The sequence below is a fragment of the Pelodiscus sinensis genome, chromosome 6 (assembly GCF_049634645.1).
Source record: "Pelodiscus sinensis isolate JC-2024 chromosome 6, ASM4963464v1, whole genome shotgun sequence".
Lineage (NCBI taxonomy): Eukaryota > Metazoa > Chordata > Testudines > Trionychidae > Pelodiscus > Pelodiscus sinensis.
This window is the reverse complement of record NC_134716.1, coordinates 34,219,000-34,237,023: the sequence shown is the minus strand read 5'-3', so window position 1 is coordinate 34,237,023 and position 18,024 is coordinate 34,219,000. Positions and strand designations below refer to the sequence as shown.

Sequence of the window (18,024 nt, the reverse complement as noted above, 5' to 3'; positions counted from 1 at the left end):
GCAAAGAATGCTAAAGGAGTTTTGCCACTCTGTTCAAAGAAACTGACTATTATCCAGTCAGTAAGATTTACAGCATATCTACTCCCATGGCCTTTGGTAACATCAGATGCTACTCAGCTCCGTATCTCCTTCCCATCAAACCCTGACACCTCCCAGATTTCCTGGGACTTCAGTGAGGATAAATACCTACACAACGAGCAGCTGGCTGCTCCTAACACTGGGAAAATTAGAGTCGAATTTTGTAGGCAGAGGGAAACAGGCCAAGACTATAACATAACTCTAAATGGACGGCATCTGTTCTCCAATGGCATGAAGACTTGAAATCACTCTGGACCTTTCACTGCCCCTGGATCTCTTAATACCCCTAGTGCCCCAAAATGCCTTTTGCTCCCATTGGCAGGTGGAGAAGCTGAGACACTTTCTCTCTGTGATGACTCTCATGAACTGTCTGAAGTGATTCATGCATCCTTCACTTTCAACCTCAACTAGCCCAGTGTCTGTGGTAAATCTGAAGACTGAGGAAACTCTAGCTGGTCCAACATGTAGCAATCCATCTAAGTAGCACAGAGTAACAAGAGCACATCATTACAGAGCTTCACATGGTACAGTGACTCCCTGTCCAACACCGAGTTTCATTTATGTGCCTGTTTTTCACATGACAGAGGCTGGGTCTTGGTTATTTCAGGAACTGCCTGTATCTTGAGAGCAACAACAACAGCTTCATTTGTCCAGGATATTGGCTGTTAACAGGGCTAAAGCTGAAACTTGCCACAGCAGAGGGCTCTCTCAGTGGCTGGCTCATAGCTATGGAATTTTTCCACCAGAAACCAGAATGACAAACGTCCTAACCCCCGTATTAGCTTTCCCTGAGTAATAACCTGACTGAATGGTTCAGTGTCATTTTTTTCCCTGAAAATAGTGCCTAAAAAGCTTTGAAAGTATGTGTGGATTTATTATTGACTGTAATACAAGGCAAGAGGGATAGATGAGGAACAAAAGGAGAGGTCAGTTTTACCCCTGCATTCTATTTAATGTGTTAGTATTTAATATTATAAAGATGAATGAATGAAAATTACCATGAAATTTAGTGTGTAGGGGAACTCTGCTTACACGTAAAACTTACCTACACTAGGCAGGGCCATCCCAAGGGAGCACAGGGCCTGAGGGGCAAGTCCCTCCTTCCAGTGGCCCAGGTGTGGGACCTGGTGCAATCCCCCCACACCGCAGGCCCCTCCCCTTCTGCAAGCCCCATTCATGCTCTGCCCCCTTGTCCTCTCCCTTAAAAAATGTGACCTGGAGGATTATGGTGCCAGGTGCAGGAGCAGCAGGGATTGGAGCAGCCCGGCAGCCTGCTCTGCCCACCACGCAACCCTCTCCCAGCCTCCTGCACCCCACTTCTCCACAGCAGCAGGAAGCAGAGCTCCCTGAGGCTGGGTGTCAATGGGGTTCCTCCCATCAATAAGACAGTTGGGGTGGCCACTGTGGGAGTCCCCAAAAGCACGGGTCCTGGAGCAGCCACCCCGATTCGTCCTATGGACAGGATGGCTGTGACACTAGGAACCTGTTATCCATATACTTTACCTGTATACTGTACTAGCAAAAGCACTCCTAGGCTATGTCTACGCTCACGGCTTCTTGCACGAGAATTATGCAAATGAGGCTAAGCATGGAATATCACTGAGCCTCATTTGCATACCTAATGAGCCACCATTTTTGCAGAAGAGGCTCTTGCACCAGAAGGAGCTGTCTACATTGCCCCTTCTAGTGCAAGAAAAACCCTCTTGCGCAATGCCGCTATGCCGATTATTTTCAGGAATAACAGCATTGGGCAAGAGGGTTTTTCTTGCACTAGAAGGGGAAGTGTAGACAGCTCCTTCTGGTGCAAGAGCCTCTTCTGCAAAAATGGTGGCTCATTAGGTATGCAAATGAGGCTCAGTGATATTCCATGCTTAGCCTCATTTGCATAATTCTTGTGCAAGAAGCCGTGAGTGTAGACATAGCCCTAGTGTTGGCACAGTTTATATCAGAAAAAAAATGCTTTTACTAGTATATCCCCTCCCTGAGCAAAACAAGCTAAGGCGGCAAAATCACAATTTTGATGGTACAATTGTGTCTACACTGGAGGCCTTTGCAAGCATGTCTAGTCAGACAGGAATCACAGCCCTGACAAACATAGCTGTGCTGGCAGAAGTCTTTAGTGCAGATATAGGTGTAAGTTTACATCAAGTTCCACTCTGAATGCTTTCTATTGTTGTTTGACTAGCTGGTGTGAATAGTCAAACCAGGGAAGAACTGGCCTTAGAAAACATTCTAAACTAAGGATGAAATCCTTGCTCCATGAAAGGCCATGGGGTTTTGTCAAAGACTTAAATGAAGCCTCATGCTCTCATCCTAGATATTTCTAATGCACCTGTCACCAAATTGAGTCACTGTTTTAATCAGGTGAATGTAATATGATCATGATTAATCTTAGTTAAAACAATGTGCCAACTAAATTTCTAACCCATCTAAAAGCAGTTCTTTGCTGCTTTTTCTCCATTCCACTGGCCAGTTTAATCATATTAAACCATTTAAAGCTAGAGCCTTTAAAATGGAAATGTCTGTAAACAAAAGTAGTAAGAGAGCCAAAAGGAGAGGAGAAACTATGTTTAATGTGGGTCAGGGAATTCTGAAGTTAACATATCTTGTCTTCTCTAACCTTGGGATGTACAAGAGGAAAATAGAAATTACTACCAACAAGCCAAGTGAGTATCTGACAATAGGATTGAAAGAGAGAGATACTTACAAATCCGTACTCCAAGTCCCAGCACCAGCAGTAATTGAAAAACCTGACAAAGACAGCTCTCAGGAAATCCCCAATTAGAATTGTGATGTACGTTGTCATAGTGTCAGAGATGGTCAGTCGCACAAACTCCTGTTGACACAAGGTAATTTTTAAGATAAAATTTAGGCTAGTCATAAATAAATACTGGGAGACATTCCCAGATGTGCTCAGCAGGAGAGGGGAACAGTCTGCTCCATTAATACCACTAAAGATCTTTGGGGCTTACCAGGGGGCCAAACTGGTCCCCCAGAATGTTAAAGTAGTACCAGGTCTGCTGTAGTATGGTGGATAAGAGCCTGCTAAGTGACCGCTACCCATTGGGACTGCCAGATTGTAATCCAATCTCCTCTGTGGAGTGTGAAAAATCCTCTGTCCTGGAACACAGGAATTCTGCAACAGTGGAATTCTCTTCTAGATGATCTCTGAAGTCCACTTTTCACTCCTGATACCGTAAACTTTCAAACATGTAGGCTACGTCTACACTGGCCCCTTCTTCGGAAGGGGCATGCTAATTTCTAACTTTGGAATAGGGAAATCTGCGGCGGATTTAAATATCCCCCGCGGGATTTAAATAAACATGTCCGCCGCTTTTTTTCCGGCTTGGGGAAAAGCTGAAAAAGAGTGTCCAGACTGGCGCGATCCTCCAGAATAAAGCCCTTTTCCGGAGGATCTCTTATTCCTACTTCAGGTAGGAGATCCGCTTTATTCCTGAGGATCGCGCCAGTCTGGACGCTCTTTTCTGGCTTTTCCCCAAGCCGGAAAAAAAGCGGCGGACATGTTTATTTAAATCCCGCGGGGGATATTTAAATCCCCCGCGGATTTCCCTATTCCAAAGTTAGAAATTAGCATGCCTCTTCCGAAGAAGGGGCCAGTGTAGACACAGCCGTAGGGTGCACCATTATTTCTTTTCCTACCCTAGTTCCCACAGGTATGAGGGCGGGAGGGAGATGTCCTAGTAGAAGCTTCACCACTTATTAGACCTCATCCCAGATTTACTCATCCCTCAATTTTTGGTCCTATTTTTGTGGTTTCCAGAAAGTCTGTCCCCATCACTGGTTGGTCTCAAATGCTGCTGAATTAAAACCTTCGTCCCTCTGTGGCACATAGGAGACTGAGTTTTGCATCTTGTAATTCTGCACCAGAGAGTCCAGCAGAGAGCCTGCTACACTATAGTTTACTCCAGGCTATCTGCTCCCTACTGGTGACATCTCCAGCTGGCTTCCTGAGGGGACTGTATGATTTTCCAATGAAGATCCTGATTTCCAAATGGGGAACTTGGCAGTGTGACTAGAGCATCAAAAGCTAGGATTCAATGAGAATTTGGTCTCCGAGAGAAGCCAAATGTTTGGTCTCAGAGGGTATGTCTACACCACAAAGTTAGTTCGAGCTAACGGACGTTAGTTCGAACTAACTTTCATAGGCGCTACACTAGCGCTCCGTTAGTTCGAATTTAATTCGAACTAACGGAGCGCTTAGTTCGAACTAGGTAATCTTCATTCCACGAGGATTAAGCCTAGTTCGAACTAGCTAGTTCGAATTAAGGGGTGTGTAGCCCCTTAATTCGAACTAGTGGGAGGCTAGCCCTCCCCAGGTTTCCCTGGTGGCCACTCTGGCCAACACCAGGGAAACTCTACTGCCCCCCTCCCGGCCCCGGACCCCTTAAAGGGGCACGGGCTGGCTACAGTGCCCGTGCCAGGAGCGAGCCTGCTAGCACCCAGCCAGCAGACCCTGCACCTGGCACGGATCAAGCCACCCACCCGATGCCCCCCAGCCCTCCCCCTCTTCCCGGGACCAGGCTGGCGGCTCCCGGGAGCTTGCCCGAGACCGCAAGAGGCGGGCACCCGCCTGGGCTAGTGCGGAGATCGTGGACCTTGTCCACGATCTCCGCACTAGGCACAGGAAAGTGGCCGGCTTGGGCAGGAGATCTGCCAGCCTGGCCACCCAGGAGCAGGTGTGCAAGAGAATCAAGGGGGTCCACTGAGACCCCTGACCCTGAGCCCTGAGCTTACAATGGCCATCCTGGGTCAGACCAAAGGTCCATCTAGCCCAGTAGCCTGTCTGCCGACAGCGGCCAACCCTAGGGACCCTGGAGGGGATGGACCGAAGACAGTGACCAAGCCATTTGTCTCATGCCTCAAGCCTTCCACAAACCTTGGGCAGGGACACCACTCCTACCCCCTGGCTAATAGCACTCCATGGACCCAACCTCCATGACTTGATCTCACTTCCCTTTAAACTCTGTTCCAGTTCTAGCCTTCACAGCCTCCTGCAGCAAGGAGTTCCACAGGTTGACTCTTTGCTTTGTGAAGAACAACTTTCTGTTACTAGTTTGAAGCCCGCTACCCATTCCTTTCCTTTGGTGTCCTTTGGTACCCTTGGGAAGGGTAAGTGGAAGGAGGTGAGGGAGGAATGGGGCACGAGCCCCCTATGGGGAGGACTGGGCTGGCTCTGCAGGCTTCTGGGGGTGGAAGCTCTCCTGCAGCCCCCCAATTGCCCCGTCTCCCCAGATGGCAGCCTGCGGCAAGTGCAGCCGGGCTGATGGCCGAGTGCTGTGATGTGCCCAGTGTGGGCACTCAGGGCAGTCCAAGCCAGGACTGCTTTGCAGAAGCCATATAGGTCACTGTGACAGACTGCTGGCTAAGCCAGAGTTCTGCCTCTGTAACCTAACTGAAGAGGCTGATGGCAAACAGCTGAGCAAGCCCAGACCTGAAGGGCTATTAGAAACAGCTGTGGGCTTCACAAGCAGAGGACTATTTAAGACAGCAAAAGGGGAAGTGAGAGGAACCAGGAGGAGAAGCAAGGAGCTAGGGTATGGCTGAGTGTGCTCACGGGAAGATGCACTTGCTGGCTGTGTTCGCTGTAAGCTTTGTAAATAGAAGTGGGAACTGACAATAAAAGGCACGGGTAACTGCACCAGAAGGTCTCTGGCTGATTTGTGGACCAGAAGGTGTCCAAGGGCAAGGGACTTGAGTGAGGACCTGCAACAGTCACAGATAGTTCAGAAGAATGTGTCTGTTCTACAGATTAAAACAGAACTGCTAGGTATATCCATCAGTAAACTGTGCTGGCTGAAACAGCATAGGGCACATCTAGCATTACTTCAAAATTACCATGCGAGTGTCTATGAAATAATGGACAGCTTATTCCGAAATCTGTAAACCTCATTCTACAAGGAATAATGTTTATTCCAAAATAGTTATTTCAAAATAAGGTATGTGTTGACGCTCCACTTCTGCTATTTTGAAATAGCCCCTCACCAGGGCCATTCTAAGTTATTCCTCCTCAGTATCTCCTGGGGCTCTAAATTGAGAGAGCACATCTACATTAGGAAAGGCTGCCTCCCACTAATTTTGAAGCTTATCTGCAATGTAGATGTGCTATTTCAAAATAAACTATTCTAGAATAACCATTCCAGAATAGTTTATTTCAAAATAAGGGTGTGTCTAGACTACATGCCTCCTTCGACGGAGGCATGTAGATTAGCCAGATCGGAAGAGGGAAATGAAGCCGCGATTAAAATAATCGCGGCTTCATTTAAATTTAAATGGCTGCCCCGATCTGCCGATCAGCTGTTTGTCGGCAGATCGGGAGAGTCTGGACGCGATGCCCCGACAAAGAAGCCTTTCTTCATCGACACAGGTAAGCCTCGTGAAACCAGGTTTACCTGTGTCGATGAAGAAAGGCTTCTTTGTTGGGGCATCGCGTCCAGACTCTCCCGATCTGCCGACAAACAGCTGATCAGCAGATCGGGGCAGCCATTTAAATTTAAATGAAGCCGCGATTATTTTAATCGCGGCTTCATTTCCCTCTTCCGATCTGGCTAATCTACATGCCTCCGTCGAAGGAGGCATGTAGTCTAGACACACCCTAAGTGTGCAATGGAGATGTACCTCTACAGTCTTAAATTGCAGCAAGTCACCAGTTATAAAAGATGGAGAAATAACTTTTTAAAAGCACAGTGATGGCTATTCACAGTTTTGTAACACTTGCCATGTTGAACTTCACATTTTGTACCTTTTGACACACTCATTTTGCTGTCACAAATTAGCCTTGGGTTATCAAAATTCTTTGAAGGGGTCAATCGGGCACCTTTCATGAGTGCTAAATATGCTGTACAGGACAGAAAGAAGAAGAAGAAGAGAATAGAAAAACAGAGGAGAAAAGAAACATTTCCAGTCATTGTAAGCTATAGTTAAAGTCTGAGGGCAAGGGGAACTGTGAGGCCCTGAAAGGATTCAACAAAGGTACAAGTATTTCTCTGCCCATTAGCTAAGAAGTGACATGGATCCTGTCTTCCCTTAATTCACAATCCTTTCCTATTTTAGGAAAATGCCAAGTGAAAACAGAAATAAAGAGTGGTGGTGATATAAAATCCTCTGAGAGATTCATTATACTAAATAAACTGCATTACCTGCCCTACCATTGTTTCCCAACATGGCCCTCTAGGGACGTCTGCAGGATCCACCTGTATTGGAGGGGCAGTGGCATTTTCTGGTATTGTACCATTGTAGAGGCTGGCTTCCCATATTGTCATGTTGTACTTCACTATCTTCTCTTCTTCCAGCTAGAAAAAGAAATCCCAAATGTGTTTTTAATCGACAGATCAACTGTATGAACTTAACTCAGTAGTTCTTAATCTTTCCCATGCTTAGAACTTGCCTCCCTTAGAGCTCGATTGGGAATCATAGGGACATGATGAAGTGATCACTTCTAGAATGGTTGATGGAAGATTGGAAACAATTATCTATCCTGTGAACTTTTGAGATTTTGGGGGGAAAAAAGACCATCTTGAATCTGGGTGAAAAGTAAAGATCATGGGGAAACAATTGCAAAACAAAAAATGAAAAATAATTAGGGTTGCATCAGTCAAAGTGTTATATTTTGATTTTGACCATTACTCTATTTTTTATTATAAATAGTTTACATTTCTAAACAAAAAATTAGTTCACATGAGAGATTTGTGTTCTGAATATTTCATTTTGCCAATTTCAGGGAAAAAAACAATTTTTAGTTGAGGAATTTGTTAAACCAACTCTTTTTTCCAATAAATTTCAGGTTCAACAAATCACTGTTTTTCTGATAAAAAAAACCTTTTTATTAATTGAAAAATTCCTCCCCAACTGTAGTCACAACCCTGTAACCCATGTTTGATCTCCCTAGAGATCACAGCACCATCTTGGGAACCCTTAACTTAACTTGACCCTCATTAGAAGTTTAAAAAAAAACCCATGCGTTCAATGGTGATGGAAGATCTCCTGGTTAGCTTGCCTTGAGATTGATCTCATCCATCAGGGCAATGATGAATGTGTAGAGATTGCCCAGGAAGAGAGCAAAGATGCGCCCCAGCTGCCATCTGAGAGCTATTCGAGGGTGGTAGTTTTCCAGAGAACTGATAACATCAAATAAAGTTGGACAGAACATTCCCAAAAGAGACATGACCATGTTCACCTGCAAAGAATCACACAAGAAAAAGTCAGACACAAGTCCTTGACTTTTGATCTTCCCCTGCCATTTTAGCTGGTATTTCACCCAGTGTACAAACAAAACCTTACTGTGGGAGTTTACATGAGGGGCTCGTCTACATTGGCCCCTTTTCCGGAAGGGGCATGGTAATTTTTGAAATCGCAATAGGGAAATGCGCGGGGGATTTAAATATCCCCCGCGGCATTTAAATAAAAATGTCCGCCGCTTTTTTCCAGCTTTTAGAAAAGCCGGAAAAGAGCGTCTACACTGGCCCCGATCCTCCGGAAAAAGCGCTACTTTGAAGTAGGAATAAGATCCTCCGGAAAAGGGCGCTTTTTCCGGAGGATCGGGGCCAGTGTAGACGCTCTTTTCCGGCTTTTCTAAAAGCCGGAAAAAAGCCGGAAAAAAGCGGCGGACATTTTTATTTAAATGCCGCGGGGGATATTTAAATCCCCCACGCATTTCCCTAATGCAATTTCAAAAATTACCATGCTCTTCCGGAAAAGGGGCCAATGTAGACGTAACCAAGATGTTTTCATGGGGGACTAAAGTATGGAAAAAATCAACTATAAGCTACTGTAAATAATTGGGGAAATGTTCTTAATCTCTGTTTAAATTCTTTTTAACTACTAGCATTGAAAAGGATAATAAATATTAGTTACTTTATTCCAAATTACACCTATTTTCAGGCCAAACTCTGCATCAGATTTGAGGGATTCACCATTTCCAATAATTTTTCATGTCAAATCCATCCCTTGTATATGTACGAATAATAGATTACCTAAGGGGTCTGGGTTTAAACAATATAAGGCATTTTTAGAACAATGCACCACTAAATCAACTGTGCTCTCCTTTCTATCTTTTGTGATTAGCATTCTGTAACTGCATTAAGTTATCTATACAACTTTATGGAAGTGTACTTTTCCCTCACTCCCTGATAGGGGAATGGGAAGAAAAGCAAGCAGCATCCATGAGTTGAATAGCCTATAGCATAAAGATATCTGCTAATCATTTTGAAACTCAGTATAGATTATACATTCCACAGAGTGAATCTAATTCCATAAGGTGTTCGTTTCTGGAGTACAGGTGAAATTGATTTTTGCTCTTTTGTGCGATTTTTCTCAGATATCTTGGGACTGCCTGAAATTAACCTCTTATGTGCCCACTCTTGCCAAAATGTAAGCAAAATGTAATGCATTTTCAACATTGTTATAACAAAGGATAGATTATACTTCTGTTTGCACACATTACATGACAAAAGAAAGAAACTACACAGCAAGAAAAATTACCCATTTGCATTTGCAAATTCAGAGCATTGGTGTCTCATAGCGTTTCATCAGTGGGATCGGTGTTCTCAATTGTAAGAAATAAATGGCATTTGCTGCTTTTCTATTTTTGGATTTTAATGAGTGCTAATTATTTGATGTTCATATTTATAGACAACCAGTAGCACATTCTGCACAGCGCTAATAGCACAGTGACTAGCAGGAGATTTTATGATTATACAAATTCAGTGCTGTTTCCTATAAATATAGAAAGGTGTTTAATTATCACTATTTAAACAACTAATTCTAACAAAAAGAAATAGCACTTGTTAAAACCAAACAAATAAGTATTTGTAGCTGGCAGCCCTAGCAGCTTCTGGCTTTATAACTGAAGAAGAGAGAATCTATTTACCCGAGTGCTATTGATTTAAAAGGTGGTGGTTTTTATGTGCTTAACTATTTTGCAAACCTAAATTTGACAGAAATCTTGGCCATTGGTTCTTATTTTCATGCCTTACGGTGAGGTGTTCTTACTTTTTATTGGTGTTATTACTGAAAAAATACAGGCATATTGATAACAATAAAATATCCATGAGAATCTCAGAAGTGCTTAAGACAGTACCAAGACAGTACTCTGAGACAGTACTGAACCACTGAACTAATGCCCAGAGAGAAAGAGAGACAGGTCATCGGTAGATTGGAATTGGGTGTTTCAATCCTAGAGGTGAATGCACACAAGTGAATTAACCCTGATACCCGCCCTCCCTCCAATATTCAACTTCTCCATATTTGCTGGATTTTTTGCCAACCACTAAAAATCTACAAGGAACAAGAAGTGAATTTCAAAAGTAATGTCTACCCTATGGAACGGAGATTATATTGTAAGCATGGAATAATAATCACCAGATACCCACTAACTGGTGTGCAAACTCTAGCTCCAAACACATCCTTTCCCCACACTGAGAAGTCAACTATTCTGGAGAGCAAACATTTCCATGGCACTTTGAAGGCTAGAAAATAAACAGCTGCACAAGCAGCTCTGATTTTCCCACTAAGTGAGGTTATGAATCTTATAAGTAGTGCTGTAACTGCAGGGAAGTCTAAACACAAGTTCCCAGCATCCTAAATCACACCAACGATGAATACTGAGTGCCCATTGCTTGCTGTTTAAATTACAAGTTTTAAGAATAAACAGTTTAGTCAATATAAATCACTCTTTCCCATCTTACTGAATGCAATAATAATAAGCCCTACAACTGAAGGCAGTAATAAAGGTGTATTTTTCATGTAAAATTAATTAGGAAGAGGATTTATATTTTATAGTAGCAAAACCTCAAGATGTCTAGAATTAAAACTAATATTTGACTTAAGGACACCTTACATACAAATGTGGTGATCTATTCTGCCCCCACTGCTGTTATTTTTAAATTGGAAGATATGTCTTTGTAAAAATCCATTGTCTTCAAGTATGCGAGATCTTAAATGTAAAATTTGTTCATGTGTGGTATTTTTGTTTGCTGTTGGTAAGATTTTTTAATATAATAAGACATTATCTTTCAAATGTTAATGACTCTGTGTTGGCTGAATCAGTGTGTCTTCCTACAAGTTATCTACGCTTTTATTATATGCCTTTTGTTTAAGTAATTCTGCAAGTACACGAGATAAAAACAAACAGAATTTATTATATGCATTTTTCCTGACGCTATCAATTTGCTTCCAAATAATAATACTTAGCTTTTATATAGGGCTTTGCATCAGTAGAGAGCCCCGTGTTTTACAACAGAGTCCCGTATCATTAACTCCATTTTACAGATAGGAAAATTTAGACACAAAGTGGTAAAGTAACTTTCCCATATCACCCAGCAGGCCATTGACAGAACGAGGAGTTAGATTCCAAGTCTACTGAACTCCACTCAGTATCTACTTTCTTTCTTTTCCAAAGAACAGGCTAGACTTTCAGAGTATGTCTAGACTACATGCCTCTGCCGCCGCACTGTGCAGGCTCAGCTGATCGTCAGCACAGCGCGTTAGTCAAGACGCGGATCAGTCGACAAGGGAAGCTTTTGTCGACCACTGCCTTATGCCTCGTGAAACGAGTTTTAAAGGAGCGGTCGACAAAGGCTTCCCTTGTCGACCGATCCGCATCTTAACTCGTGCGCTGTGCCGACGATCAGCTGAGCTAGCACAGCGCAGCGGTCATTTTTATTTTAATGAAGCTGGCGATATTTAAATTCCCACTTCACTGACTATGTCGGGTAGCCTATTTTACATGCCTCTGTCGGCAGAGGCATGTGGTCTAGACATACCCCCAGCTATGTATGGTCTAATTGGTTCAGCTGAGGTGTGTGTGGGATGGGGATATAAAAAGAGCCAGGTGTGACTCACTGTTTTTGAGGTTCTGCTCTGGCCCAGTATTATCCCAGTGGAGAATAGCAAGAGTACAATAGTATTCTGGTCATACCATGGGGCTACCTAAATGGATGGTGTAATAGCTAGTTACACTGACTCTACTCTGCAACCCGATGTACCAAGGAATCGCCCCTCTGTACCATCAGACGGATGTCAAAAGATTGGAATGCAAGAGAGACTTTTGCCCACTGTTTTTTTAGAAGGAAAATGATGAGTACTATATATCATTGTGCTTAATATAGAGCCTGGCTTATCACTTCTTAATCACTCCTTGCTCTAAAAATTCTCCCAGTGGAGCCACTGAGAGGTTTGCTGGAATAAAGTACTGAATGTGCTTAATAAATCATAGTTTGTAGTTCCTTGCTACGTTAGGTGCTGTTGTGTGGCTGTGACCTGGGAATTAAGCCAGACAACAATAAATAGAGTAAACTTTGGAGAGCACCGACCGATGCTCTTCTCCTTTTGTCACAGAACAAGGATTTTTCCCCAGCTGAGTATAACAAAAATCTGTTATTTTAATCTCATATACATAAACGTACATCAGTGTAAAGCAAGAATAATAGTAAAGACAATGGAATTGCATCAATACAGAATCAGCATAAACAAAAGGGCAGTCAGGCCCAAAGTTTTTTTTTTTTTTGGTGTGGTCTATATTGTAGGGAAATGTGCCACATTTTTTAGACCTAAACTTTTGTGTGTGTGTGTGTGTGTGTGTGTGTGTGTGTGTGAATGTCATGTTTATCCAAAGACTTAATGGAACTCCCCTATGTCCTTGAATTCACTCTGTTTGCTTGAAACTATGATTTATTACTTCTCCTTTTGCCTGTGTTTACCTAAAGTAACCAATAGTAAAGGCTTAAAATAATAAATGTTACTGTTAATATACAACCCCATCCATCTTTTTGGCCAACTTGAACTACACTACTCAGCTGGAATGCAGAAATATACTGTCCATTTTTTCCACCAACATGGTAAATCGCAAGATACCTCACAATGCCATTAACAGGCTGTATTAATAAAGTAGTTGAGGTCCTGTCATTAGTTGCTTTAAATGTGTGCAGGAAATTAGACAGCTTGATGTTAGACTTTGGTCTGTGTAAGGGATTCAACATAAAAGCTGTACTGCTGACAGACGGATAAAGGAAAAGGAGAATGACAGGAATGAATAAGTGCACTCAGATGAATCCAAAGAATCCATTCAGCAAACCCAGATATATAAATCCTTATACTCCCCTTCCCCACAAGTGAAGAAGAATCAATAACCAGCAGTATGAGGGTGGTTTCACTGGAAAGGTAGCAAAGGATGCAAGGAGTGTACACTGAGGGTACGTCTACACAGCAACATCATTTTGAAATAACTAGCGCTATTCCGAAATAATGTAGTCCGCGTCTACACAGCAGGCACTTATTTCAAAATAATGTTGACTGTCAGGCTGGAGGACTTCTTACTCCAACTCCTGTAACCCTCATTGTACAAGGAGTAAGGGAAGTTGGAGGATGAGTGCTCTATTTCAAAATAAAAAGTGCTGTGTGGATGCTCCCAATTTCGAAATAAACTATTTCATAATAAGCTATGCAACTGACATAGCTCAATTTGCTTAGGTTATTTTAAGTTAAGCCCTGCTGTGTAGACACACACTGAGTGTCCACAAATCTTACAAGTCGGGATGTGAAGGACTAGTCAACTAGTTGCTTCCCCCTCCGCCCCGTTGCTGCCCCTTGTTGGGGGAAAGAAGAAGGGGTACTTCAAAGTGGCAGTACTGCTTGAAGCCTGGGACCAGACCCCGGACTCCATGTGGTGCTACCGATTTGAAAAGTCGCATGCAGCTCGGGGCCAACTGAAGTGTCCCCAGGCAGCACACAGCATTTCAAAGCAGCAGCACCATATGGAGCCCAGGATCACCTAGGGACTTCCCAACTGACCCCAGGCTCCATGCGGCACTGCCGCTTTGAAATTCCACTGCAGCATTTCAAAGCAGCAGCACTGCATGGAACCTGGGGTCAGCAGGGGAGCCATGGGCTCCATGCGGCGCTTTAGCCTTTGAAATGTAGCAACAGCCCTAGGGTCATCCACAGACAAGTAACAGTCCAGTTCAGCAGCTAAGCCTTCTGCATCATCAGCCACCAGGCCCAGCACCCCCACCTCAAAGTTTCCTAGTTCACAATGATTCCCTTGCTCACCTCCCCATGAAACAGATTTCTGTGAAGTCAGTTTTCTTAGACCCTTTGCACACAGACCCTTTGCAGGGTTTTCTGGAGTCCTCTTAGGAGCTGAAAAAGAGTGCCAGACCAAAGAGCATGGAGGACAAAGGGGATATAATTAGGGCTGAAATTGAAGTGGGGAAGCCCAACATGAAAAGCTATTATAAAAAGCAAAACAAAACACACTTGTCTTAATGAATATGAGAAACAGAGAAAAGGGAAATCTCTTCTTACCCATTTACTATCCAAGCCCTAATTAAAAGACAAGAAAAAACACACTGTAGAGCAGAGAAAGAAAGAGAGAGCTGTGCCTTCACACCACATCTGTTTCATAAAGTGTGCTGGGACTAACTTCATTTCTCTCCCACCAGCCATAGTTATCCAGGCCTTCCAAAGCAAACTTCTGGGATCTCCTCACAACAAAATAGATGAGGTACCCACTCCCAGCAAGCGTGCACAGGGCAAAGAAGTTAGCAAGAACTCTCAGGAATCGGGTTAGATGAATGTTTTCTTCTTTTCGGTTCTCCTGCTCCTCCACAATAGCTTCCTGCACTTATTGGAAACAAAAGTGTAGTTGTAAGTGAGCAGCATTAAGAACATCAGGCTCTATATTGTCTGTTCAGCTATTAGATAACAGGCTTTTTAAATAAGTCATGATGAATGGTGTTTACTCCTGGGCATCTCTTAAGAAGGTGACGCTGATGTATCACAGTCTCTCCTGGATCTGTGGGGCCTTGCTGGGTTTGGCTTGCATGAGTATAGTCAGGCTCATTTTCTATGGCTTTTTCCCCATTGAGTTTGTTTCATTTTTTCTTACACCTGAATTCACATGCCGAAGCTGTAATTCAAAAAAAGTCAAAGCACTGACTGAATTCACCAGGTGCTGCCAGCACTGACTGAATTCACCAGGTGCTTTTAGAGACCCAGAAGCGTAAGTGTGGGATCAGCTTTCTGAAACCTTTTTGTTAAGGAACCAGGCAACTCTTGTGTGGCAGTGGAAACAGCTCTGTAAGTCTGCAAGTCTGTAGGTCTGTAAGTCAGAGGGACTGAAAAGGGTTTGTGTGTAGGAACCCCAGGCTAAACCAACTCTGGATGATTTCTGATATTAAAATGAAGGATTTGTACTTCATTTGCACAGTGTAGGCTGAAGGTGAATTTAAGGGCTCTTGAGTAACTCTAACCTTCCTCCTCCCTGAACTTCATCAGCAGAAAGAGTTCACACAGTCTCCAAGATGTTCTTGTAGAGGGAGAGTTTAGTTACTGCTTCTTACATTACTGTACATAAACGTATCAATCGCCCATCAGGGCAGCAGGATTACTGCCTTCTAACAACTCTGTGTGGCTCTGCTTTCTTTACTACTCTTTTGCCTATTACATAAGGGAAATAAGAGAGCAGAAATTCTTGAGTGGAGCCCTGGCACCATTTAAGTCATTGGTAAAGCTCCCACTGAGCTTAGTAAGGCCAGACATCACCCCTTGACTGTTCAGCTCCCAGCCTGGTCACAGAAATGAAGGTAGGATGGCTGTATCATGGGATTTCCATCAAGAACCTCATGTGATCTCTCTAGATCTTTCTCAATTGAATTTTTCTTTATGTCCCCATGTAGGCTGACTGCCCCCATGTAGGCATAATAGAATGTGAGGGGAGGACTGGCAGATCTTCACAGTCCTCTACCCTCCGTAGGAAACTACACAAAGAGCCACTGCTGCTTGAGCTTGTTGGGCTTTATTCTGCACCCCCAGGACCTGAGTAACTCCCAGCAAAATTACTTATATCGTTGAGTGGGGGAGAGATGCCCTTTATGTGTAAATTGCGGGGGAGGGTTGTCAGCACCCTGGACAGAATTATGGAAAGCACAGGAGGTGTTGCTGGTTAAGTGGGATGGAATAAGCAAAGCTCTTGTTCCTCCAATCCTTAACACAGTTGTAGCCTCCTGCACTCTCCACACTAACAGGGGAGGACAGGGCATGCTGCATTTCCCAAATGAAGCATGTGGTAGAAACAGCTACATGCTCTTGCCCCATGGTGTCCCTAAACTGCTTGCCTCAGTACTCTACTGACAGGCTGCATGCAACCAATGTGGCTGTTGCACTACCCCTCATGTACTCATGAGCACACCAGGGACTGCTGAGGTCCCCAGACAACCCTAAGGTTAGAGTCCAGTCAGTGAATGTGCTGCCGTGCACAGGGAACTGGGCTGTGTCTCCCTGTTCACCTGAAAAATAAAATATTTGTTGTTGTGAGAAAAAAACAAAGTGACCTTTTTTATTTTACTGAGATGCAGGTGTGATGTCAAACTTCTGAATCCATATTTTTTGACACGCCGAATGGGCCCTTGTGGCAATGACTTTGCTGTCTAGTGGCATCTCTTCAGAGCAGCAAGAGAATATGATAATGTCAGTGCTGCAAATGTCACCAGCATTTTTTAAACAAAACTTAAAAAAAAAGAGCACCATAGAAACTAGAAGCTAGGAGAGATGATGAGGAGAAGAAAAACATGTTTACATGGGAATCATTTTGCAAGGACGTGTACAGGAGTCCCACAGAACACAGCCATTTCTATGAGTACTGCTTACCTGCTGTACTATCAGAAAAGAGAGAGTGAGATACCACAGGACCTAGTTCCACTCTCCTACAGGTTTTAGAGCAGCATTTCTTAAAGTGTGTTCTGTGGCACACTGGTGTACTGTGAGGAAGTCAGAGGTGTGCCGCGGAGAGAACAGAATTCAAAATGGCAGCCCTTAAAGGGACAAGCCTCCTTTTTAAAAAAAAATTTTCTCAACAACTTTTCTCTGGGGGCTTCTTTTATTTAGTCAACAACTTTTCCCTGGGAACAGCCACCCTTAAAGGGGCAAGACTCCTTTTTGGGGGGTTTTGTTTTGTTTTTTGGGGGGGAGAGGGGGTCAACAACGTTTCCCTTGGGGGCTTTTTTTTTCTCAACAAAAAAATCCTTGGTGTTTCCCATAAAAAAAAATATTGTTTGGTGTTCCTCGGTCTTGAACAGTTTAAGAAACACTGTTTTACAGTGATATATCTCCATTGACTGACTTTGGTATAAAGGGAGAGTCAGGTTCACTCTTTGTAGTGAGCTCTAGCTTACCTTAAAACTTGTTGTGATTGAGGCAAACTTATTATCCGCTGTTTCAGGATTGCCAATCAAGTAATCCCAGCTTGTGAACATTTTCCAGCTGAAATTAAAACTTGTATCATCCCCGCCACCTTCCTCGTTTGCATTCTTTGCCATTCTGCAAAGGCCAGAAAGATGTACAAAGAACCCATGGTTAGAGAGAAGCAGCAGTTCTCTGTGAAGTGATTTAGATTTTCAAATGTTCCTCATGTTACAGAATATCATGTTATGTCATCCCAAACCCAGGACATGCACTCCAGTCCCATGATGATGAAGAAATGATGGGCAGACCATATCCGGTCAAGTCGCTTCATTTTCTCACTACAGAGTTTCTTATTTGTTTCTTCAGCAGAATGTTAGAGAAGTTCAGTTGGATGAGAAACTCAGCAGGAAACAAGATTTCAAAAGAGAAGACTAAGTTATCTTAAACAGAAAACTATAGAAGACCTACAATGCTGCTGACCAGATCCTAGGTTTGACCAAGAGAAAAATAAATTCTAATAACTGTCCAGGGGGGAAAAAACCTTATTGCATGACTAAACAAATTACAAATGCTGCTTTCTTTTATGCTGCTAGTCTGTTATGTGCTTGTAACTGGATTTATAATAGCTTCCACCAATAGCAAATTGTTTCTTAAGTGGTTTGACATCACCTTGGATTGCTTACTTCTCTCTTTCAAGGTATTGTCAGCTTTGTAACATTGATGGTCATTGCCGCATATTATATTACTTAA

General features: G+C 43.3%; 1 protein-coding gene across 1 annotated transcript in view; it reads right to left on the bottom strand.

Annotated features, from left to right (window-relative positions):
* Positions 1-18,024, bottom strand: part of TMC1 (transmembrane channel like 1) — a 101,321-nt gene that overhangs the window by 16,716 nt on the left and 66,581 nt on the right. Inside the window, exons 10-14 of the mRNA XM_075932632.1 lie at positions 17,265-17,409; positions 14,516-14,710; positions 8,093-8,272; positions 7,236-7,388; positions 2,786-2,914 (exon numbers count right to left, since the gene is read on the bottom strand). Coding sequence (XP_075788747.1) covers positions 2,786-2,914; positions 7,236-7,388; positions 8,093-8,272; positions 14,516-14,710; positions 17,265-17,409 — 802 coding nt within the window. The remainder of the gene's footprint in view (positions 1-2,785; positions 2,915-7,235; positions 7,389-8,092; positions 8,273-14,515; positions 14,711-17,264; positions 17,410-18,024) is intronic.